At 45.2% G+C, this 24,978-nt stretch overlaps 2 protein-coding genes across 12 annotated transcripts in view; one reads left to right on the plus strand and one right to left on the minus strand.

Moving 5' to 3' along the window:
* LOC122543488 (uncharacterized) overlaps positions 1–23,976 on the minus strand; it is a 49,805-nt gene extending 25,829 nt beyond the window's left edge. For 6 of the 11 annotated variants that reach the window (XM_087974282.1, XM_087974287.1, XM_087974281.1 and 3 more), the window contains exons 1-2: positions 23,785–23,881; positions 1,666–2,047 (exon numbers count right to left, since the gene is read on the minus strand). The gene's annotated coding sequence lies outside the window, so the exon portion shown is untranslated. Of the gene's footprint in view, positions 1–1,665; positions 2,048–16,020; positions 19,482–23,784 lie in introns of those variants that run through there. The other 5 variants (XM_087974284.1, XM_087974283.1, XR_015751241.1 and 2 more) reach the window with 4 other exon arrangements.
* On the plus strand, positions 8,500–9,972 carry LOC122543640 (uncharacterized). Its single transcript, XM_043682462.2, has one exon. It carries the CDS (start codon positions 8,515–8,517, stop codon positions 9,970–9,972), a length of 1,458 nt encoding a protein of 485 aa, XP_043538397.2. The 5' UTR covers positions 8,500–8,514.
* Positions 23,977–24,978: the final 1,002 nt, after the last annotated feature.

Consider the following 24,978-nt stretch of genomic DNA (forward strand, 5'->3'; position numbering starts at 1 on the left):
GAATTAGCTCTTCTTAATTACGCAGAAATTCTCCATGTGATCATCTATTTTGTCCCATGTATTGTTTCTCACAGTTTCCCACTCATTGAGGTAAAGCTGACTCGGGAGCTGTTGACTTCGCCTTTACATTCTTTCCTGAATATAACATCTGCAAGTCTCCAGTACTCTGCCAACACTGCTGAATGTAAGGAAAGGCTGGAAAATGTAGCTACGGCCTCCACAATATTCACTCTGACTTTCCTCAGTGTCCCTGGGGGCACCTTAGCCATACCCAGTGCTTTTATTAACTTTAAGAACAGACAACTTATCCAAAACTTCCTCCTCGACAATTAAAACCCTTTCCAGAGTTTCAAATTTAACACCAAAACCCAAGCATTGTAATTACTCGTGAACTCTCTGGTGTCTCAGCAGGTTGGATGACTGAGTGAATCCCTTTCCACTCTCAGAGTGAGTGAATGGCTTCTCTCCCGTGTGAACGTGCTGCTGCTTTAGTGAGTGGGACGACTGAGTGAATCCCTTCCCACGGTCAGTGCGAGTGAATGGTCTCTCCCTGGTCTGAACTCACTGGTGTATGTTGAGTCGTGATGAGTGCTTGAACCCTCTTCCACAGTGCGAACATCTGTGTGGTCTCTCGTCCGAGTGAACGTTGTTACGACAGGGGGCAAACCCTTCTGCTAATTTAAACCTCGCCTCGTAAATCTGTTAAAATTATGAGTGACGGAGAACTACCAATTCCCCTATTTAAAGAAAAAAATTAACAATTTATTCTTTAACTCCAAGTTAGAAAAAAACATTAAATAGCAATTGTCTGCACTGTAAACGTCCTTTATCTGATCAATTTATCTGCCTCCCACTCTACAACAATATACTGATCTGATAACTCCCTCCCCCCCCCCCCCCCGATTAAGTTTAACAAAAAGATTATAATTTCAAAACCAGTCAGCTGGGTTGATGTTCCTCTGTAGATTTTCCTGGGTCATCTTTTCTTTAGTCTTCTGCTGCACAGATTTCATATGATCAGGTACCTTTCTGAGTACGATTCTGCGGGTGTTCTTTGCTGCTGGCGAATTTTTCAAAATACATGATTTTTTTAACCCAAATCATTGGAGTGTCTTATTGGTTTGATGTCATCGAAACATTAAAATTCAAATTTGATTGGATTCTGGTATCTTGAGGCATAACTTAAACTGATTGGCCGAACTCGAATTTGTGGTGTACCATGGCAACTCAGCTCCAGCTATTTGTTTCACAGCCAAATGTTACATTTTTAAATTGTTCAGCACACTCTGTGCTTGCAGTCAGTCCTTGCCAGCTTTCACTCTCTCTTAAAGGCACAGTACACACCTCCACCTTCATAATAACATGTTGATGTGACATCAGTTCCCCAGAACTTTTGTAGCACTTCTCGCAGTCTGGACATTGTGAGCTCACTGGTGTGCCAGTAGGTCGAATGAAGCAGTTCACCTGCTCCCACACTTGGAGCAGGTGAACGGCCTATCCCTACCATGCACATGCTGGAATGACAGCAAATGGAACAACTGGGTAAATCCCTTCCCACACTCAGAGCAGGTGAGTGACCTCTCCCGGGTGTGAAGGCAGTGGTGTATCAAAAGGTGAGATTAATGACGGAATCCCTTCCCTCCAGACAACTGAATGACCTCTTACCAGTGTGGACCCGCCGGTGTGTCAGCAGGTCGGATACCTGGGTGAAACCCTTCTCACACTCAGAGTCACTGAACGGCCTCTCCCTGGTGCGTGACTGCGCCGATGAGTTTTGACATCCGGTGGGAAAATGAAACCCTTCCCAACAAACCGCAAATGTCCGCAGTTTCTCTCTGTTGTGACCGCATTTATGTTTTGACAGGCCAGATGAACTAGTGAAGCCTCCACCACATCAAACACTTACAGGGTTTCTTCCCACTCCGAACGGTGCTTTCTGCTTCCATGTTCAAACTCCGATGATATCCAGGTTATGATAATGGGGGTGACTGTCAGATAGTGATGCGGTGTTTGGTTTGAATTTCCTACTACAAATTCTTCTAATTCGCTGTGAAATTGATATAAAGCAGAAAGAGAAAGGAGTGAGAGAGAGTATGGGAATACACACTCAATATTTCAGGAAAGGGGACATGCTGTTCTATCTGAACTTACACAAGGATGTTCTCAATGGAGAATTTTTTAAAAAACAGAGTTCAGGGATGAAGGTGCAGTAATTGGCTTGCTGAAAGAAAACAGAGGGTTGTAGTTGATGGAACATGTTCATCTTGGTGTCCAGTTACTAGCAGTGTACCGCAAGGGTCGGTGTTGCGTCCACTGCTGTTCATCATTTTTATAAATGACCTGGATGAGGGCTTAGAAAGGTGGGTTGGTACATTTGCGGACGACACTAAGGTCGGTGGAGTTGTGGATAGTGACGAAGGATGTAGTAGGTTGCAGAGAGACATAGATAAGCTGCAGAGCTGGGCTGAGAGGTGGCAAATGGAATTTAATGTGGACAAGTGTGAGGTGATACACTTTGGATGGAGTAATCGGAATGCAAAGTACTGGGCTAATGGTAAGATTCTTGGGAGTGCAGATGAGCAGAGAGATCTTGGTGTCCAGGTACACAGATCCCTGAAAGTTGTCACCCAGATTGACAAGGTTGTTAAGAAGGCATACAGTGTTTTGGCCTTTATTAATAGAGGGATTGAGTTCTGGAACCAGGAGGTTATGCTACAGCTGTACAAAGCTCTGGTATGGCCACACTTGGAGTATTGTGTACAGTTCTGGTCACCGCATTATAAGAAGGATGTGGAAGCTTTGGAAAGGGTGCAGAGGAGATTTACTAGGATGTTGCCTGGTATGGAAGGAATGTCTTACGAGGAAAGGCTGAGGGCCTTAAGGCTGTTCTCATTAGAGAGAAGAAGGTTGAGAGGTGACTTAATAGAGACATACAAGATAATCAGAGGGTTAGATAGGGTGGACAGGGAGAGCCTTTTTCCAAGTATGGGGACGGCAAACACGAGGGGGCATAGCTTTAAAGTGAGGGGAGGTAGGTATAAGACAGATGTTAGAGGTAGTTTCTTTACTCCTAGAGTAGTAAGGGTATGGAATGCTTTGCCTGCAACGGTAATAGATTCGCCAAGTTTAAGTGCATTTAAGTCGTCATTGGACAAATATATGGACGTACATGGAATAGTGTAGGTTAGATGGGCTTCAGATTAGTATGACAGGGCGGTGCAACATCGAGGGCCGAAGGGCCTGTACTGCGCTGTAATGTTCTGTGTTCTATGTTCTAAGTTCTAATTTAATATAACTACAACTGAACTGGAATGTTCACAGAAACCCTCAGCCTTTACCAACTAGAAGGACCGAGGTAGCAGGTGGATGGGAACACCACCACCTTCAAGCCATGCACTGTCCAGACCTGTCTGACAGTGAAGGGTGGCACTGCGGCTAGCACTGCTGCCTCACAGCGCCAGGGACCCGGGTTCGATTCCGGCCTCGGGCTACTCTCTGTGTGGAGTTTGCACGTTCTCCCTGTGTCTGTGTGGGTTTCCTCCAGTTTGCTCCCACAATCCAAAGATGTGCGGTTTAGATGGCCATGCTAAGTTGTCCACAGTGTTCAGGGATGTGTAGGTTAAGTGAATTAGTCAAGGGGAAATGTCGAGTTATAGGGTAGGGGAATAGGTCTGGGTGGGTTACTCTTCAGAGGGTCAGTGTGGACTTGTTGGACCGAAGGGCCTGCAGGGATTTTATGATTCAGTACTGGATGAGCAGAAATTTCCTCCATTTAAATGTTGGGAAGACTGGTGTTATTGCCTTCAGTCCCCGCTACAAACCCACTCCTTCGCCACCAATTCTAATCCTCTTCCTGGCAACCAAGGCTGAACACACTAGATGAGGTTCATCTCGCAGGACCAATAACCACGCAGTAACATTGTGGGGAAATGACTGAGATGAGGAAAAATGTCTTCACCTGGAGGGTAATGAACCTGTGAAATTCCCTTCCACAGAAAGTGGTGGAGGCCAAGAAACTGAAAACATTCAGGAAAAAAAGAGACATTTGTAAAAAAAAAAAAATTAAAGGCACCAAGGTATGAGGAGAAAGCAGGCATATAGCATTGAGATGGAGGATCAGCCGTGATAAATATTGAAAGGTGGAGCAGTTCCAAACAATCAAATTGCCTACTCTTCCTCTAAATTTTGCAGTACGGTGGCTCACTGGTCAGCACTGCTGCCTCACAGCGCCAGGGAGTCGGGTTGGATTCCAGCCTCGGGGTGACTGTCTGTGTGGAGTTTGCACATTCTCCCCGTGTCTGTGTGGGTTTCCTCCGGGTGCTCCGGTTTCCTCCCACCGTCCAAAGATGTGCAGGTTCGGGTGAATTGGCCGTGCTAAATTGCCCCAGAGTGTTCAGGGATGTGTAGGTTAGGTGCTTTAGTCTGGGGAAAACGTAGGATAATAGGGTAGGGGAATGGTGGGTTAGTCTTCGGAGGGTTAGTGTGGACGTGTTGGGCCAAAAAGCCTGTTTCCACACTATAGGGATTCTATGATTCCACAATGTTTTTTGGATTACGGCAGTTCTTTTACAATACCGCCAGGACTAGAAAAATGTCTGAAGGTGTTGCACTGAATTTTTGACATTGCATGGCATCACTATCACTGAATTCCCCGCTGTCAATATTCTGGTGGCTACCACTGACTAGAAGATCAACTAGTGGGTTTGAGTTATAGGGACAGTCTGAATAGGGCTATAAAATTATGAGGGGGCATGGATAGGATGAATAGCCAAGGTCTTTTTCCCAGGATGGGGGAGCTCAAAACTAGCTTTAAGGTAAGAGGGAAGCTTTAAGGTGAGAGGAAAATGTTTTAAGGTGAGGAGGGGGAATGATATAAAAGTGACCCTAAAAATGGCAACGTTTTCATGCAGAGGGTGGTGCATGTATGGAATGAGCTGCCAGAGGAAGTGATAGAGGCTTTTACAATTACAATGTGTAAAAGGCATCTGGATGGGTATGTGAATAGGAAGGTTTTAGAGGGACTTGGCCAAATGGTGATTTTAATAGATTAATTTAGAATATCTGGTTACTGTGTGCTGTACAATTCTATGACTCTATACCCTGGAGGTGTGGATTCACTGTCCCACCTGCTCGGAGATGCATAATAACATCCGTGAACAGGTTATTAAAACATATATAAATACAATGCCAACAAGAGGAGGTCAGAGACTTGGAATATTGCAGCAAGCATGTCAGTTCCCGACTTCCCAAAACTTATCCACCATCTCTAATGCACAAGTCAGGACTGTAATGGAATACTCCCCACTTGTCTGGATGAGTGCAGCTCCAATAATACTCAAGAAAATTGACAACATCCAGTACAAAGCAGCCAGCATGATTGGCGCTACATCCGCAAGCATTCACTCCCTTGATCACCAATATTCAGTAGCAACAGTGTGTACTATCTACAAAATGCACTGCAGAAATTTACCAAAGATTCTTGAAGACAGCATGTTTGAAACCGTTGACCATTCCAACCCAAAAGGACAAAGGTCACAGATACATGAGAACACCACCACCTGCATGTTCCCCTCCAAACCACTCACCATCCTGACTTTGAAATATGTTGCTGTTCCTTCATTATCACTGGGATGAAATCTTGGAATTCCCTCCGTAATAGCATCATGGGTCTACCTACTACACACGGACTGCAGCTGTTCAAGAAGACAGCTTAGCACCACAATGCCCACATCGCAGAAAAGAATAAAAATAAGTAGACAGCTCAAGTATACAGAGATTTCAAAAGTATTGCACTTTCTTTAGAGTGCAGCCTGAACTCAGTGAACGAGCCTGTTTCCACAAGTCTCTTGGACAGCCAAGGACGATCTCCCCTGGTCAACATGTGGAAAGTTGCCAAGAGGAAACATTTGGGAGCTCATCAGGTGTGCAAAGAAGATCTCACTGGTGATAAGTATCTGTAAAGGATAATGCTGAGGAAAAATGTCTTTTAGCTGTATATGAGAAAATCCTTCCAGACTCTCACATATGTAGAACCATACAACACCTCTGCGCTGTCCCTGACATCAGCTTTGCATTTTCTTCTGCAATAAACACCTAAAATGCCAGGCCATAATCAGCCACGGAGTCAATGCGGGTAAATGGGATGAGTTCAGTTTGGTGTTTGTTGGTCGGCGTAGACATGGGATCTGTTTCTCTGCGGTATGACTCTTTTTTGACTGTAAGCTTATATTACTTTGCCCTTTGGGCGTATGTTGAGTGACTGACCACTATGTTAAAAATCACACAACACCGGTTTATAGTCCAACAGGTTTATTTGGAAGCACTAACCTGTTGGACTATAACCTGGTGTTGTGTGATTTTTAACTTTGCACACCCCAGTCCAACACTGGCATCTCCAAATCATAAATTACTATGAACCTACAAACCACTCTGGGATGCTGTCAACCCTTCAGCAGAGGAGGTGGGGTTAAGTGGAGCATGCGCAAAGTCCCCCGTGTAGGAGCATGCGCAGTTCCAGCCCGGGAAGGGGGGGTTCAGGGTTCGAGGCTGTGCGGCAGGATTGGAGAAATCGGGTGAGTGTCGAGCAACGGATCCGGCCGTTTGGGGCGCTGGAGACCGTCACCGACATTGGCTGCGGGGGGGGTCTAAAGCTGCAAAGGAAACGCTTGCGGTGCCGGGATTGTAACCATTTGAACGGCGTCCGGCTTTTTCCGGGGGATTAGCGTGGTCTTTTTAAAAAAAAACTGCCGCCATCTTTGTAGGGGGCGATCAACCATTGCGGTGGCGGAGGAAAGGGGAGTGCCATCTTTCTGCGGGGCAGTGGGCGGAGGGGCGCACGCGCGACTACCAGGGTCTCAGGCTCTTGCTCTGGGGCTCACGTGGTCTACATAGAGATCAATGCGTGTCCGCCCCCTGCTGTGTTCCAAAGGCTCAGGAACCCTCTGGGAAAAACATTCCCGCTCATCACTGACTCAGACAGACGACCTCTTCAAAAAGCATTGGCCTCTAGTTTGAGAGTCACGTGAGGCAACATGCTCATCCATCCATGCAGTTCATAAAATCCCTACAATGTGGAAACAGGCCCTTTGGCTCAACAAGTCCACACTGACCCTCCAAAGAGTATCCTACCCAGACCCATTTCCTATCCTATCACTCTACATTTCCCCTGACTGATGCATGTAACCTTCACATCCCTGAGCACTGAATTGACAATTTAGCATAGCCAATTCACCTAACCTGAACATCTTTGGATGGTGGGAATAAACTGGAGCACCATTTGAGGTTTGTCCTCCTCTCCCTGTAAAATGGTTGAACGGTAGGGTTTGGGGCCTAGCTTTGCTGCTCCTCTCCCTTGTAAAATCGCTGTCTCTTGTGTACAGCTGTTAATGTTTTTTGTAAACTGTTTTGTAATTTGTTTAATAAAATAAAAAAAAATAAACTGGAGCACCTGGAAGAAACCCATGCAAATGGGGGGTGGAGAATGTGCAAACTATGCACAGATTGACATCCGAGGCTGGAATTGAACCCAGGTCCTTGGTGCTGTGAGGTAGCAGTGCTAATCACTGAGCCCCAGTTACACCATCTCAGGCTCTTGTAGATTTCAATCAAACCCCCTCTCATTCTCTAAATTCCCAGTGGATACAAGCTAAAACTATCCAACTTTTCCGAATAAGAAAACCCATCTATTCAAGGGTATTGCTCTCATAAATGTTTTCTGAATCTCCTCCAAAGGATTTTTATCCTTAAATAAGAAGCCCACTGCTGTACACAGTATAATGATTTCCTCAGTGCTCTGTATGAATTAAGTATAACCTTGTTTTTTTTAAATAAAGTTTGCCTTGTAATAAACAGTAACATTCTTTTAGTTATTATAATCACTTGCTGGACCTGCCAAGTAACTTTTTGTAATCTTGCAATCTTTTATTCATCATTTGGCCAATTGATCTTCTGGTGTTTAAATAGTGGATATCCCTGCTCGTCCAGTTGTTGGGAGGTGTGGGGGTGAGGTGTGACTTGGAGGTGATGGTGTTCACATCCACCAGCAAGCCTGGTCTTTTAAGGTGGTGAGGGTTGAGGATTTGGGAGTTATTGTCAAAATTCCTGCCTCTTTCACCTCTTCCTTTCTCTTTTTCTTTGTCACTTTCCGCACAGCCCAAAGTCTTGAGGAGGCACACAGCAGGTGGCAGCTTCCCTTCCTTGACGAACATTACCAAACCAGATGGATTATTTTGGCAATCTGGAAGCTTTCATGTTAATCATTTCCTAAGACCCTCAAAAGACCAGATTCATTCAGCTGTATCTCACAACTTGCCTTTGATTTGTAGTTGGGAAACAAATCAAACCATGTCGAGGTTTAGGAAGAATCATTTGATCTGAAACGTTACCTCTGATGTCTCTCCATAGCTGCTGCCAAACTTATTGAGTTTTTCCAGCAATTACTATTTTTGCAATCCATGTCGGGTTCTGATGGCGATGCCGTATTTACCATAAACTCAGTATTGTGAAATTTTCAACATGGAAGGAGAAACCACTGTTAACAGTTGCAAGAAATCGTTCATGTGTTCCTTGTGTGGGCAAGACTTCAACCAACCATCTGACCTATTAGAACATAAATGTATTGATGATGGGCGGAAACTATGGAAATGTGAGGACTGTGGGAAGGGATTCAAATCCCCATCGAAGCTGGAAAGCCATCGGCGCAGTCACAGTGGGGAAAGGCCATTCACTTGTTCCATTTGTGGGAAGGGATTCACTCAGTCATCCCATTTACTTGCACACCAGCCCGCACACACTGGGGAGGGATCGTTTACCTGCTCAAACTGTGGGAAGGGATTCACTCGGGTATCCAACCTACTGAGACACCAGTGCACTCATACTAGTGACACGGCGTATAAATGTCCAGACTGTGGGAAGTTCTATAAAAATTCTGGGGAATTGATGCACCATCAATGTATTCATACTGACGAGAGACCGTTCAAGTGTCCTTATTGTGGGACTAGGTTCAGGCGATCATCTTACCTCACTGTCCACCAGCGAATTCACACAGGGGAGAGGCCATTCAGCTGCTCTGAGTGTGGTAGGGGTTTCACTCAGCTAGCTCACCTGCTGACGCACGAGCGCGCACATACCGGGGAGAGACCGTTTCCCTGCTCTGACTGTGGGAAGAGGTTCACTCAGCTTTCCAACCTACTGAGACACCAGCGAGTTCACACTGATGAGAGACCGTTTAAATGCCCAGATTGTAGCAAGTTCTTCAAAAGTTCCAGGGAATTGATCTCCCATCGACATACTCACACTGATGAAAGACCGTTCGGATGCTCTCGCTGCGGGACTGCATTCAGGCGATCATCTCAACTCACTGTGCACCAGCAAATTCACACCGGGGAGAGACCATTTACCTGCCCTGAGTGTGGGAAAGGATTCAGTGACTCGTCCAACCTGCAGATACACCAGCGGGTTCACACTGGGGAGAGACCTTTTAAATGTCCAGACTGCGCAAAGTGCTTTAAAAGTTCCGGAGAGCTGATGTCCCATAAACATGTTCACACAGACGAGAGGCCATTCAAGTGCTCTCACTGTGGGGCTGGGTTCAAGCACTCATCTCAACTCACTGTCCACCAGCAAGTTCACACGGGGGAGAGGCCATTCACCTGCTCCGTGTGTGGGAAGGGGTTCAGTGATTCATCCAACTTGCTAATACACCAGCGAGTTCACACCGGCGAAAGACCTTTTCAGTGCCCAGAGTGCGGGAAGTGCTATAAGAGTTCGGGGGAACTGAAATCCCATCAACGTGCTCACACGGACGAGAGACCGTTCAGCTGCCCTCGATGTGGGATGAAGTTCAAGCGGTCATCGCACCTCACTGTCCACCAGCGGGTTCACACTGGGGAAAAACCGTTCTCCTGCTTCAAGTGTGGGAAGGGATTCACTCAATTATCGCATCTCCTGAGACACCAGCAAACTCACAAGTAACTACAGGGACTGGGCTTTGCTGTTTAGTCACATCCAGAACTGAAGCATATTTGTGGTCGTCTGCTCCTGTTGGTTTTGTTGAACTCCAGTTACACGTGTCAAAATTCCAAATATAAGTCAAATAAATTGGCTCAGTATTAAACACAAAGTGTTGAGTCTTAATCTTTCGAACAAGTATGTGGGTCTCTTTTTGCCACGGAAATTGACATAATCTGATAAACTGCCTGTGCTGCTGCTCCCATTCCACTCACCATTGGGGCCAAGTTGCCTCGAGTGTTCCACTTGCCCGAGCCTTGAACTTTCTCTGAGCATCTTTCTCTGCTCTCAGAACTGATCTTGCCCTTGTGACCCTATTCTCACACAGCCTCTGACCCTGACTCAGGTACAGGTTAGATTAGATTCTCTACAGCCCAACCAGTCCACATTGACCCTCCGAAGAGTAACCCACCCAGACCCATTTCCCTCTGACTAATGGACCTAACACTATGGGCAATTTTAGCTAGGCCAATTCACCTGACCTGTACATCTTTGGACTGTGGGAGGAAACCGGAGCAAACCCACGCAGACATGGGGAGAATGTGCAAACTCCACACAGTCAGTCGCCTGAGGCTGGAATTGAACCCGGGTCTCTGGTGAGGCAGCAGTGCTAACGACTAAGCCACCATGATCTGCAGTTAAAAGTGACCATGGCTGATCATCCAACTCCGTACCCGTTGATCCCTTTGTAGTTAAATAACCAAGGTGAGAATTTGGATATGATTAAAATTTAAGGCTACTGCTAACTTTAGTTTGTGCGACTTCAGCTTGTGGATTTATCTCAAATCCGCAGTTTCTCTGATTTGGTGGGAGAAATCACATTCAGCTGTGCATATGAGCACTTCTGACTATATACAAAAAAGAAAAAGCAGGCACAACAGCTTTAGGTAGTAGGATGTGGACAGAGTCATTCTGTCCCTCTTGTGTGGCTATGTTTGTGCTCAGGCGTCATTGGATGAACATGAGGTGTCCACCAGTGCTCTCAATGTCTTTATAGAGAGGTGTGCACCAGAGTGGGTACAGTGGTTTATTTCCCCATCCAACTCCATTTTTAATTTAGCCCCTTCCTGTTCTCCCTATCCCCACTCTTCTTCATTCCCTGTAATAGGCTTTCATGGATTTTGAGAAAATTTGTAGCTCAGGTTAAGGTTCTGGATGTAGGTTTGCTCGCTGAGCTGGAAGGTTCATTTTCAGATGTTTTGTCACCCTACTAGGTAACATCTTCAGTGGGGATGGTTGGGTTGGTGATGTCATTTCCTGTGATGTCATTTCCCAAAGAAACCCAAACATATAAATAGAAAGCAGGATTCATGAACCGGTGTTTCGCCCAGAGGCCCACTGAAGATGTTACCTAGTAGGGTGACGAAACGACGGAACCTTCCAGCTCAGCGAGCAAACCTACATCTGTAATAGGATTTGCATGTAAACTTCTAATTGACTGCAGAGATGATTATTGGAGGTGGTTAATAGGTAAAAATAGTGATTCGTTGGTGGGGAAGTCGATCGGTTGTGTGGGATAACACTTACGGATGTGGGAAAAGAAAGCAGATGAACCTCCTAATTGGCTGCAAGGGTGATGGTTAACAGTTAATATCAAAAAGAAAAGTAATTGTGATTTGGTGATGGAGAGGAAGACATGCAGTTGTGTATTCCTGGACTGAAAAAATAACATTTCTGGATTTTAAAAAAAAGCATTATGGATAAGTCGGCAGAATCGTCCATCCCGGGTTGAGACTAGCTCATCTACGCTACAAGTGGTGGCTGTATTTTGGTGTTAACTATACAGCATGTTCCTTTCCATTAGGCTTCCTAAATTATTACATTTTGGAGTTAGTGAGGTTTGTGTGAAGATTAAAGAACAATGAGAATTTACAGCCCAGGAACAGGCCCTTCGGCCCTCCAAGCCTGAGCCGATCCAAATCTACTGTCTAAACCTGTCACCCAATTCCTAAGCATCTGTATCCCTCTGCTCCCCAGCTACTCATGCATCTGTCCAGACGCATCTTAAATGAATCTACTGTGCCTGCCTCTACCACCTCTGCTGGCAATGCATTCCAGACGCACCCTCTGCCGCGTGTATCCCCCTTGAACTTTCCACCTCTCACCTTGAAAGCATGATCTCTCATTATTGAATCCTTCACCCTGGGAAAAAGCTTGTCTCTACCCACCCTGTCTATACCCTTCATGATTTTGTAGACCTCAATCAGGTTCCTCCCTCAATCTCCTTTTTGCTAATGAACTTGTAAGCATTTCTGTAATCGTAATGAATGTTAAAAACAAAACAGCAGAGAATTTTATGAGTGTAACCGATGTGCATTTGACTGTATTAGAAGATTTTATGATTTTATTTTGCTTCGGGTAGCACCGAAAGCTTGGAGAAAACCCCTTTGTATTGGGCAGTTTTCGCAGAAGTCTTGGCTGAAACTGGATGCAAAAAGCTGTCCCCAAAGAAGGAAATGTTCCAGAACTGTTAAGAAATAGTTACATCAATTTAAGAGTTTGGTTTCAATGCTCCAGACCATAAATATTTTGTTAAAACCCTGAACGGGATATTTGAAACTGAGGAAGTCTAAGCTCAGTGATATGCAGGTTTCCCGAAAGAGTCTGTCAGATCCTGAAGATGGAGAATTAAGGCCACTGTTACATTAAGCCCAATGGCTATGATGGAGAAGGGAATTCTCCCTGGTATGAGTGCTGTAAAGGAATGCTGTTGGGATTATATATTATATATATAAATTATTGCGACACGGCAGTGAATCCTTCTATTAATTAAATCAAAACACACAGAAAAGCTCACCTCATCTCGTAATCAGTTAAAGTAGTGATAGAGAACTCCCAGATTCCACTATTTAAGGAAATCCAATTCTGACTAGATTTGGTTGGGATATCTGGTCGGCATAGACGAGTTGGACAGAAGGGTCTCTATGACTCTATGAACATGAAACAACAACTATTCACCACTCTGAGCCCCCCACCCCCTTTCTTGAAACTGCTTATTACCTACCTCCAACTCTATAACAATATGTTGTTCCAATAAGACACTTCTTAAAATTACACCAATTTAATTTCAAAACCACATAGCGACTGTCATTTTCAATGTTTCTTCTTCGGGTTGGTGATCTCCCTGGGTCGTCGTCTTTCTTTTTACTGCGAGTATGTTTCATATGAAAAGGTACCTTTGATAGAGAATGTTTCCTAATTTCTTGAGTCTCTCTCGAAGGCAGTTGCTCACTAAGAACCTTCTCTCCCTTTCTCTCTCTCTTTCTTTATCTTCTAACTCCATTTGCCTCTATCGCAATTTAAGTTTCTATAACTCTCCTGCGCTTCTCTGTTTCTCTGATACACCTAAGTGCTTGACCAACGCCATTACAATTTCAGCTTTCCTTTTGACCCTGGTTCAACCCAATTCTAACCTATTTGCTCATTCTAAGAGTATGTCCTTCCTGTCTTTCTAAACTTACTTGGCAAATTTGAGGAGCACCTTCAAACCCCAGAACCTCTTTAGCAATGTTAAGAGCCATTTCCCTCACTTTTAATTTAACCAATTAACTAAGATGAAACAAATTGTCTCGCCTACGTTTTATTTAAAGATCTCGGAGACTAGGCGGCTGGGATCTTTTGTAACCCAAATCTGCTGGGATCTTTTGTAACCCAAATCTGTTCAAATCTCAGACTGGATCTATTTAAACCTATCCAAATGGGTAGCACAGTGGTTAGCACTGCTGCCTCACAGCGCCAGAGATCTGGGTTCAATTCCTGCCTCAGGCAACTGTGTGGATTTCCTCTGGGTGCTCCGCTTTCCTTCCACGGTCCAAAAATGTGCAGGTTAGGTGAATTGGCTATGCTAAATTGCCCGTAGTGTTAGGTGAAGGGGTAACTGTAGGGGAATGGGTCTGGGTGGATTGCTCTTCGGAGGGTCGGTGTGGACTTGTTGGGCCGAAGGGCCTGTTTCCACACTATAAGTAATCTAATCTAATCAAATCTCACACCTGAGCCCGAAACTATTAAGTGATTCATAATCCCTCAGTTATATTATAGTTTGCTGTGTACTTTAATCCCTCATTTGCTGATAGCACAAGGGGAGTCTTTGTCCTATTTTATGTATCATATGAGAGTTGGTACCAGAGGACCAATAGTGATGCTGTGCCAACGATATCATCAAGATTTGACTTTCGTGCTTAAATCTCATTGTCTTTGTGTTACAGTTGCAAATACTTGTGTCAACCCTTTCAAGTGGTTGACATCCCAACCTTCAGGGAGTCACAACAGAGAGACAAATCCCCATTCTTTGAATTCGATAATAGCCTTGGAATGTGACAGGAGTGAAAGTGCAGCTGACATCCTCATAAACTAGGCCACACCCTGATCTCACAATGTGGCTAGTAAGCCTTCTCAAGTTACTTTCACATGAAGTGGGGGTGGGGGCGGGACTGACTGGAACTATCCCTTTGCAATGCACTATTTTATTCTACAGGACTCGCAACCAATCATGGAGGTGCTCAACACAAACTGCCAAGCATAAGACTACCTTGTTGTATTACTGCTCTGAAAAGAGAAAGAGGGAGCGTTGTAAATGAGTCAACTGTATGCAGAATCTTATTGAGGGAGAATTCATTCTAAACAAGGACAAGTGTGTCACTGGGGAGAGCTTTGCAAAATCCACGTGAAAAGAAAATGTGGGTAAGGGTGTGGGTTGGGCGCAAAACTATGAGTTCAGTGTAAAAGTAGTTTACAGACATCGAAGGAGGTTGGTGGGAACCACTCACATGGGTTGGTACACACAATTCAATACTTTAATGCTGAAGCCAGGGTAGGTGAGAGTGGGGGGAGGATTTTGGTGATATTTCAGTAAGATTTGAAGCAATGATTGATAAGGACAAAGATAGACCCAAAAACAAAGGATCTGAACAGAGAAAAGGGCAATTCTAATATGATAGGACAGGATCAGACAAAGGGGATTGGGAGCAGTCACTTGCAGGAAAATCCATACCAGAGCAGTTGGAGAGTCAGACTGCACGGTAAAGGTGAAGGATGGAAATAGACAACCCTGGATGTCAAGAGATGTATAAAGTTAAAAATCGTACAATACCTGGTTATAGTGCAACAGGTTTATTTGGAAGTACTACCTTTCAAAGCGTTGCTCTTTTATCAGGTTCCCCTCCCCCCAACTTACCCCAGTTCCAACCTTCCAGCTCAGCACAGCCCTCATGACCTGTCCCATCTATCCATCTTCCTTCCCACCTATCTGCACCACCCTTCCCTCCGACCTATCACTTCCATCCACCTATTGCACACTCAGCTACCTTCTTCCCAGCCCCACACCCCCATTTATCTTTCCACCCCCAATGCTACCAGCCTCATTCCTGATGAAGGGCTTTTGCCCGAAACATCGATTTTCCTGCTCCTTGGATGCTGCCTGATCTCCTGTGCTTTTCCAGCATCCCGCTCTTGACTTCCAAATAAACCTGTTGGACTCTAACCTGGTGTTGTGAGATTTTTAACTTTGTACACCCCGCCCCCACACTGGCATCTCCAAACTAAGGGATGCATAAGCAAGAGAAAGTTAAGCTTTAAGGCAGAGATCGAGAACTCAGAACAGTGGATGTCCTAGAGGAGTATAGAAAGTGTAAGGGGTTATGTAAACCAGGGCAGCAAAGAGGGGACATGATTAAAAAAAAAACTAGGCCACATTAAGGAAAATGCAAAGCCTTTTCCTGTTCAATAATATATTAAGGGCAAGAGAATGATCAGGGAAAGAGAATGCATTAGGGACCAGATTGACAATGTTTGGAGCTAGAGCTGAGATTTTAAATGACTCCCTTGCATCTTCTCACAGAAAAGGATGATTTAAGTATGGAATTCAGAGAAAGGGGGACTGTGATATATTTGAACCAAGTAACATTGAGAGGGAAGAGCTTTTAGCAACTTTAGCAGGATTGAAAGTCGATAAATCCCCAGGCCTAGATAAGACGGATCTCAGGCTGGCGTAGGAGGCAAGAGAGGAGATTGCAGGGGCCCTGAAATTAATTTTGGCAACAGGAGGTGTGCCAGAGGACTGGGCAACAGTTATTGTGGTAGCACTGTTCAAGGTTGGGATAACCCACAAAATTACAATTGGATAAAAGCAAAATACTGCAGGCGCTGGAGAACTGAAACAAAACAGAAAACACGGGAGAGAAACAGCTAATGTTTCAAGTTTGGTATAACTTCTTCAGAAACTATCGGAAAAGGTTTTGAGGGACAGAATTAAACAAGGGAGTGCACACTGAATGCGTGTCCTCGGAATCACAGGGACCTCAATGCATAGATTCTGGAAGTCAGATAAGTAAGGTGCTTAAGAAGGCATATGAGAAATACTGTGTGTAATACAAATGATCACGCTAGAGGAAAGATGTGATTGCACTCGAGAGGGTAAGAAATGCTTCACCAAGAGGTTGCCTAGGTTGGAGCGATTCAGCTATGAAGACAGACTAGATAGGGGGAGGTTGTTTTCCTGAGAGCAAATAGGCTGACGGTTTACCTGATAGGACATAGGACATAGAAGAATACAGCTCAGTACAGGCCCTTCGGCCCTCGATGTTGCGCCGATCCAAGCCCACCTAACCTACACTAGCCCACTATCCTCCATATGCCTATCCAATGCCTGCTTAAATGCCCATAATGAGGGAGAGTCCACCACTGCTACTGGCAGGGCATTCCATGAACTCACGACTCGCTGAGTAAAGAACCTACCCCTAACATCTGTCCTATACCTACTCCCCCTTAATTTAAAGCTATGCCCCCTCGTAATAGCTGACTCCATACGTGGAAAAAGATTCTCACTGTCGACCCTATCTAAACCCCTAATCATCTTGTACACCTCTATCAAGTCACCCCTAAACCTTTTTTTCTCCAATGAAAACAACCCCAAGTGCCTCAGCCTTTCTTCATACGATCTTTCTACCATACCAGGCAACATCCTGGTAAACCTCCTCTGCACCCGAAATTGAAGAGTACAAAGTTCTGAGAGTCATAGGATAGACAGGGGGAAATTTCCCCTTACCAGAAAGGTCAACAGTTCTAAGGCAAGCAGCAGAAAGTTCACAGAGGATTTGATGAAAGATTTATTTTCAGTCAGAGAGAGTGGTGGGAATTCATGGTTTAAATGAATGAAAGAGGCAGAAACCCTCACATTGAAAAAGTGTTTAGATAGAGTCATAGAGATGTACAGCATGGAAACAGAGTGTATAAGTCCTGCTAAGATTTGCTTTCCCAAAATTTAGCACCTCGCATTTATCTGAATTAAACTCCATCTGCCACTTCTCAGCCCATTGGCCCATCTGGTCAAGTTCCTGTTGTAATCTGAGGTAACCCTCTTCGTTGTCCACTACACCTCCAATTTTGGTGTCACCTGCAAACTTACTAACTGTACTTCTTACGCTCGCATCCAAATCATTTATGTAAATGGCAAAAAGTATGAGCACTTGAAAAGCCATAACATACAAAAGTTATGCATCAAGTGCTGGAAAACAGGATGAGAATGGGTAGGCGATGATTAGCATGAACATGATGAACTAAAGTGCCTCTTTCAGTGCGGTAAAACCCCTTGTCTCTCTCTCTTTCTTTATCACTGTTTTAAGCACTTCCAATGCGATGTTGTTGCTGTTGGGTTTGTGACACATCAAACTTTGCTTCTTGCTTCTTGCTTCAGTAACACTTCATCTCTGCTGAGTAGGTCTCAAATTAGTTTATCTTGAGTTCTGTCTTTACCAAAATGGGATCATAAGGGATCATACGCAGAAACATCCAAACTTCATCAATATTAACACTGATGTGTATTTAAAATAATATCAGTTGCAGCTGTGAAAAATATACATCAATAAATGGTTTCAGTAAGAATTAATCAGCACTAAGTGTAGATGTTAAATCAGTTTTCAGATATTGAACTGAAGAATTTGCATTGAAATTCAATTTAGGATTGAAGTAAAAAGCTTGCAATTTTATTGCAAATAGAGTCCTGCTGTAAGTTCCTTAGTTAATGTGAAAATTCACAGACAGCGAAAAGGGACAGTGCAGCCCTGAAAAATCAATGATATATCCAGAATGTTACACTCAATCCATCATAGGATGGGGCTTTGGCAGTCCTGATGAAGGGCTTTTGCCTGAAGCATCGATTTTCCTACTCCTAGGATGCTGCCTGACCTGCTGTGCTTTTCCAGCACCACTCTAATCTCTAGCATCTGCAGCACCTACTTTTGCCTAGAAACATATTCCAACTGTGGGGACACAAAGTTCAACTATGGATGTTATTAACTGCAGAATCCAAATCTTACAGTCACCCGTGTATTCACTGGGTGTCCAGGCAGATTCTTGTGACTGAATGAATCCCTTCCCACGCATAAGTGTTAGCTTCTTCCCAGTGTAAACTCACTGGTATGTACCAAGGGTGGATAACTGCCAGAAACTTTGTTAACGGAAGTGCAGTTCACAACTTCTATTCAGTGTGGCCTCGCTGGCTCGATGAAGTAGCAAATCCCTTCCCACAAGTGAAGCAGGGGAACAGCCTCTCACTGCTGTGAACACACTGGTGCCTTAATAGGCTGGTTGACTGAATAAATCCCATTCCAGAAACGGAGCAGGCAAATGGCTTCTCCCTGCTGTGAACTCGCTTGTGTATGCTGAGATTGAACTGACGTCTTTCCACAGGATATGCAGGGGAGTGGTCGCCCTACAGTGTGGGGTTCCACAGGATATGCAGGGGAGTGGTCGCCCTCCAGTGCGGGGTTCCACAGGATATGCAGGGGAGTGGTCGCCCTACAGTGTGGACCTGCCGGGTTCCGTGCGATTGGATGACTGCCTGAATCTATTTCCACAGAACCTGCAGCTGAAGGGCCTGTCCCCAGTATGAACTCCCTGGTGTGATGCGAGACAACTTGATCGAGTGAAACCTTTCCCACACACTGAGCAAGCGAATGGCCTCTCCTCGGTGTGAAGCCTCTGGTGTAACATGAGCCAACCCGACTCAGTGAATCAATTCCCACACATGGAGCAGGTGAATGGCCTCTCCCCAATGTGAATTCACTGGTGTTGCAGTGCATTGGATAACCGGGTGTATCCCTTTCCACACACAAAGCAGGTAAATGGCCTCTCCCAAGTGTGGACTTGCTGCGTAAAAGCCTGAAACGCTTCCCACAGGAAGCACAGCTGAAAGGCCTCTCTCCAGTATAAATCGCCTGGTGTAACATGAGGCCGCCTGATTAAGTAAATCCCTTCCCACACATAGAGCAAGTGAATGGGCTGTCCCCTGTGTGTGACTACATCGATGAGTCTCCAGATGGATAATTGAAATCTTTATCACAGTCTTCATGTTTCCATGGTTTTTCTATGGTGCTGTTGTCCTTCTGTGAGTCCAGACTGGATAATCAGTTAATGTCAAAACTGCACGTAGCCATGGACATTATCTCTTGCTGCTGTAACTTTTTCAGTCCGCATAACTAGCATGGAAAATAAAGAACGTGAAAGCATGGGAAGGGTTAAAGCATGAAGACCACTGGCATTCTGTGGTCTGTGGAAGGCCGGATGGGATAAGAATAGTGGGATGCTCTTACACCAATTCGCAGAGTAAGGTTAAGGCTGAAAGGTCACTATGGCGAGACAAGTAATAAAGCAAGTTTCTCTGTTAAGTGTTATGATGACGGGATTGGGACCATAAATATTTGTGACATGACATTAAAATATCTAATTAATAGTTAGTAGAGTCAGGAGACTATTGTAACAGATGGAATAGCTAAATATCTATCATGATAGGTTAGTCTGCAATTGAAGATCACTGTAGCACAGTTAGCAATAAATATCTAACCGTGACATTAGAATAGCATTAAGTAGAATGTACAACTAAAGAGATAATGGGAACTAACATCACGGGTTTATTGTGTAGCTAGAGTGAGGTACTTTGATTAATACAGTTGGACATGCTGATAAGCTAACAGAAACATGATTAAAAAAAAATATATAAAAATCCACAGACCCTGAGGTTTGTGGGCATTCGAGAATCTGCTTTCTCAGTGTCACAGTTTTTTGTTTGCAAATAAAAGATCTACTTCTTGAAGAACTCTTTGCACCTCTTGGTGATTCTCTACATTTTCTCCACAACACAAGCTGAAACTCTTTCCACAATCATTGCACTGGAACACTGTCACTTGATTGTCTTTATCTTGGTGCTGTTCCAGTTACACTGATGTTTGAAACCTTTTCACAGAAACAGAATAGACAAGCATTTCTCTTCCTGCATTCAAACATTGATGATTTCCAGGTCCTGATGAAATCAAAAGTTTCACTTAGGACTTGACAAGAAGTTTGATTTGAACTTCCCATCTGAAAATCCTCCCCTACTAATATCCTGAAAAAGGGGTTTTTGGATTTACGTAACTCTTTAGCAGAAGCACAGAATAGAAATTCTGAACAGATGAACAGGCTGGGGCTGTTTTCCCTGGAGCGTCGGAGGATGAGGAGTGCCCTTATAGAGGTTTACAAAATTATGAGGGGCATGGATAGAGTAAATAGGCAAAGTCTTTTCCCGGGGGTTGGGGAGTCCTGACCTAGAGGGAGACCTACGGGACAACTTTTTCATGCAGAGGGTGGTACGTGTATGGAATGAGCTGCCAGAGGATGTGGTGGAGGCTGATACAATTGCAACATTTAAGAGGCATTTGGATGGGTATATGAATAGGAAGGGTTTGGAGGGATATGGTCTGGGTGTTGGCAGGTGGGACTAGATTGGGTTGGGATATCTGTTCGGCCTGGACTGGTTGGACCGAAGGGTCTGTTTCCATGCTGTACATCTCTGACTCTATATGGGCATGTGTTTCAATGAAAGATCTTTTTAAACTGAAACAAAACTAAACATGCTCTATCAAGTCAGATTTTCAGTCGGAGAGTTCGGAAGCATAGAAAATGGAGCTTTGGCCCATTGAGTCTGATCTGTCCAAAAACAATTACCTAACTATTCTAATCTCATTTTATAGCACTGACTGACGTATCCAGTAATAACATCTGGTGGCATCAAAACACATCAGCGACAACATTGCCAAGCAGATTTAATTTCAGGGACAGGCCAAATAGGATGCAGAATTCGACATCGTAAAGAAAACAATTCTCAAGGTATGGAATTGCTTCCAAATTAAATGCTATGGCAGAAGCTGTACTTTTAGAGTGACCACACACAGAGTCATAGAGATGTACAGCATGGAAACAGACCCTTCGGTCCAACCTGTCCATGCCAACCAGATATCCCAACCAAACCAGTCCCACCAGCCAGCACCCGGCCTATATCCCTCCAAACCCTTCCTATTCATATACCCATCCAAATGCCTCTTAAATGTTGCAATTATACCAGCCTCCACCACATCCTCTGGCAGCTCATTCCATACTCGTACCACCCTCTGCGTGAAAAAGTTGCCCCTTAGGTCTCTTTTACATCTTTCCCCTCTCACACTGAATCTATGCCCTCTAGTTCTAAACTCCATGACCCCAGGGAAAAGACTTTGCCTATTTACCCTATCCATGCCCCTCAATTTTGTAAACCTCTATAAGGTCACCCCGTGGCCTCCGACGCTCCAGGGAAAACAGCCCCAGCCTGTTCAACCTCTCCCTGTAGCTCAGATCTGCCAACCCTGGCAAAATCCTCGTAAATCTTTTCTGAGCCCTTTCAAGTTTCACAACATCTTTCCGATAGGAAGGGGACCAGAATTGCACGCGATATTCCAGTGGCCTAAACAATGACCTGTACAGCTGCAACATGACCTTCCAACTCTTGTACTCAATACGCTGACCAATAAAAGAAAGCATAACAAACGCCTTCTTCACTATCCTATCTAACTGCGACTCCACTTTCAAGGAGTTATGAACCTGCACTCCAAGGTCTCTTTGTTCAGCAACACTCCCTAGGACCTTACCATTAAGTGTCCTGATAAGATTTGCTTTCCCAAAATGCAGCACCTCACATTTATCTGAATTAAACTCCATCTGCCATTTCTCAGCCCATTGGCCCATCTGGTCCAGATCCTGTTGTAATCGGAGGTAACCCTCTTCGCTGTCCACTACACCTCCAATTTTGGTCTCATCTGCAAACTTACTAACTGTACTTCTTACGCTCGCATCCAAATCATTTATGTAAATGACAAAAAGTAGAGGGCCCAGCACCGATCCTTGTAGCACTCCACTGGTCACAGGCCTCCGGTCTGAAAAACAACCCTCCACCACCACCCTCTGTCTTCTACCTTTGAGCCAGTTCTGTCTCCAAATGGCTAGTTCTCCCTGTATTTCGTGAGATCTAAACTTGCTAATCAGTCTTCTATGGGGAACCTTGTCGAACACCTTACTGAAGTCCATATAGATCACATCAATATTCCCTCAATCTTCTTTGTTACTTCTTCAAAAAACTCAATCAAGTTTGAGAGTCATGATCTCCCTCGCACAAAGCCATGTTGACTATCCCAAATCAGTCCTTGCCTTTCCAAATACATGTACATCCTGTCCCTCAGGATTCCCTCCAACAACTTGCCCACCACCGAAGTCAGGCTCACCGGTCTATAGTTCCCTGGCTTGTCTTTACCACCCTTCTTAAACAGTGGCACCACGTTTTCCAACCTCCAGTCTTCCGGCACCTCACCTGTGACTATCGATGATACAAATATCTCAGCAAGAGGCCCAGCAATCACTTCTCTAGCTTCCCACAGAGTTCTCGGGTACACCTGATCAGGTCCTGGGGATTTATCCACCTGTAACTGTTTCAAGACATCCATCACTTCCTATTGTGTAATCTGGACATTTTGCAAGATGGTTGAGTTTAGGAAAAAAGATAAAAAATCAACAACACCAGGTTATAGTCCAACTGCTTTATTTGGAAGTACTAGCTTTGAGAGCACTGCTCCTTCGTCAGGTGGCGAGTAGGGCATGATCATAAAACACAGTATTTACAGCATAAGATTATATGCTGTAACTTCTTTCAAATCACATTCCCAAGATAATTTAAGGTTTTATTAAAAAAAAGTGACATCTCAGCTCAGACATTGCATTAAAGGTGAGTCACTTTTCCAAAATAAAACCTTAGTTATCTCAGGAATATGACTTGAAAGAAGAAGATCTGCGATTTACATATTAATGAGCCGACAACTGCAACCCATTCTAAAAGATGGGAGACCCAACAGCAATCTAGGTGTGTTGATTATGTCATTTTAATTGCATGACACGATGATCTTGCCCTCTCAATTCTGTGTCTTACGATCCTGCCCCACCAACTACCTGACGAAGGAGCAGCGCTCCGAAAGCTAGTACTTCCAAATAAACCTGTTGGACTATAACCTGGCGTTGAGAGATTTTTTTAAAACTTTGTCCAGCCCAGGCCAAAAGCGGCACCTCCTCATCATAATTTGGGAAAAGCAACGGGACATTGCCCACCACTGCAGCCACCGGGCTCCAGCTCACGATCAGTGATTGACAGCAGATTGGCACCAATAGGAAGAGCGGAAGAGCGCCTGGAGGACTAGGAGTCCTCCAACCAATCAGCTTGAAGGCTAGCGGCAGGACGCAGCTCCCACTGCGCATGTGTCCTGCCGCGCGCCGCCCTTCGGCGGCCGGTTGATGGGGCCTAAAAATCCGAGCGAAGCCCGTGTAGTAGCAGCAGCAACAGCTGTTGACGTCGCCGCATCTGAAAGTGGCACTGCCAGGTTTCGAGGTTAGAAAAAAAATGGTTCAGTAGATTCACGGAGCGTCAAGCACCCACCCACCTTGCCTTACCTTTCTCGTTTCCTCAGGCGGGGTTTCCCCACTGTTTCCGACGGCGGCGCTGTCACTACTGCGCATGCGCTGGAGCAAACGCAGTGATGCAGCGTTATCAACCAAAGACGGAGCACCGAGGTCAGCCCGCCCTCTCATTCACTCCCATTGGTTGGAGGACCAACCGCCGCCGCTCTGTACTCCAGCCCCACCGCTTTGTTCAACTCCCATTGGTTAGAGGACCATCCGACGCAGCTCTGTCCTCCAGGCCCGCCCCCTCATTCATTCCCATTGGTTGGAGGACCAGCCTCACGCGCTCGGTCTTCCAGTCCCGCCCCCATATTCACACCCATTGGTTGGAGGACCCCAGCAATGCGTGTCTTTGTTGGCTACTTAGAACAGTCCATCCCCCGTAGTTACACCGGCACCACTCCCCCTCTTCCTCTGCCACATTGATGACTGCAGTGGCGCCACCTCGTGCTCCAGCGAGGAGGTTGAGCAATTCATCAACTTCACCAACACATTCCACCCCGACCTTTAATTTACCTGGACCATCTCTGACACCTCCCTCCCTGGACCTCTCCATCTCCATTAATGACGACGGACTTGACACTGAAATTTTTTTACAAACCCACCGACTCCCACAGCTACCTGGATTACACCTCTTCCCACCTTACCTCCTGCAAAAATGCCATCCCGTATTCACAATTCCTCCGCCTCCACCGTTTCTGCTCCCAGGAGGACCGGTTCAACCACAGAACACACCAGATGGCCTCCTTCTTTAGAGACCCCAATTTCCCTTCCCACGTGGCTAAAGATGCCCTCAAACGCATCTCGTCCACATCCCACACCTCCGTCCTCAAACCCCACCCCTCCAACCCTAACAAGGACAGAACCCCCCCTGGTCCTCACCATCCACCCCACCAGCCTTTGTATACACCACATCATCCGACGACATTTCTGCCACCTCCAACCAGGGATATATTTCCCTCCCCACCCCTTTCTGCTTTCTGCAAAGACAGTTCCCTCTGTGACTACCTGGTCAGGTCCTCATCCCCCAACAACCCACCCTCCCATCCTGGCACCTTCCCCTGCCACCACAGGAATTGCAAACCTGTGCCCACACCTCCTCCCTCACCTCCATTCAAGGCCCCAAAGGAGCCTTCCACATCCATCAAAGTTTTACCTCACATCCACCAACACCATTTATTGTAT

The sequence above is a fragment of the Chiloscyllium plagiosum genome, unplaced genomic scaffold, assembly GCF_037043375.1.
Source record: "Chiloscyllium plagiosum isolate Xiang-an unplaced genomic scaffold, Cpla_swu_hap1 HiC_scaffold_27, whole genome shotgun sequence".
Lineage (NCBI taxonomy): Eukaryota > Metazoa > Chordata > Chondrichthyes > Orectolobiformes > Hemiscylliidae > Chiloscyllium > Chiloscyllium plagiosum.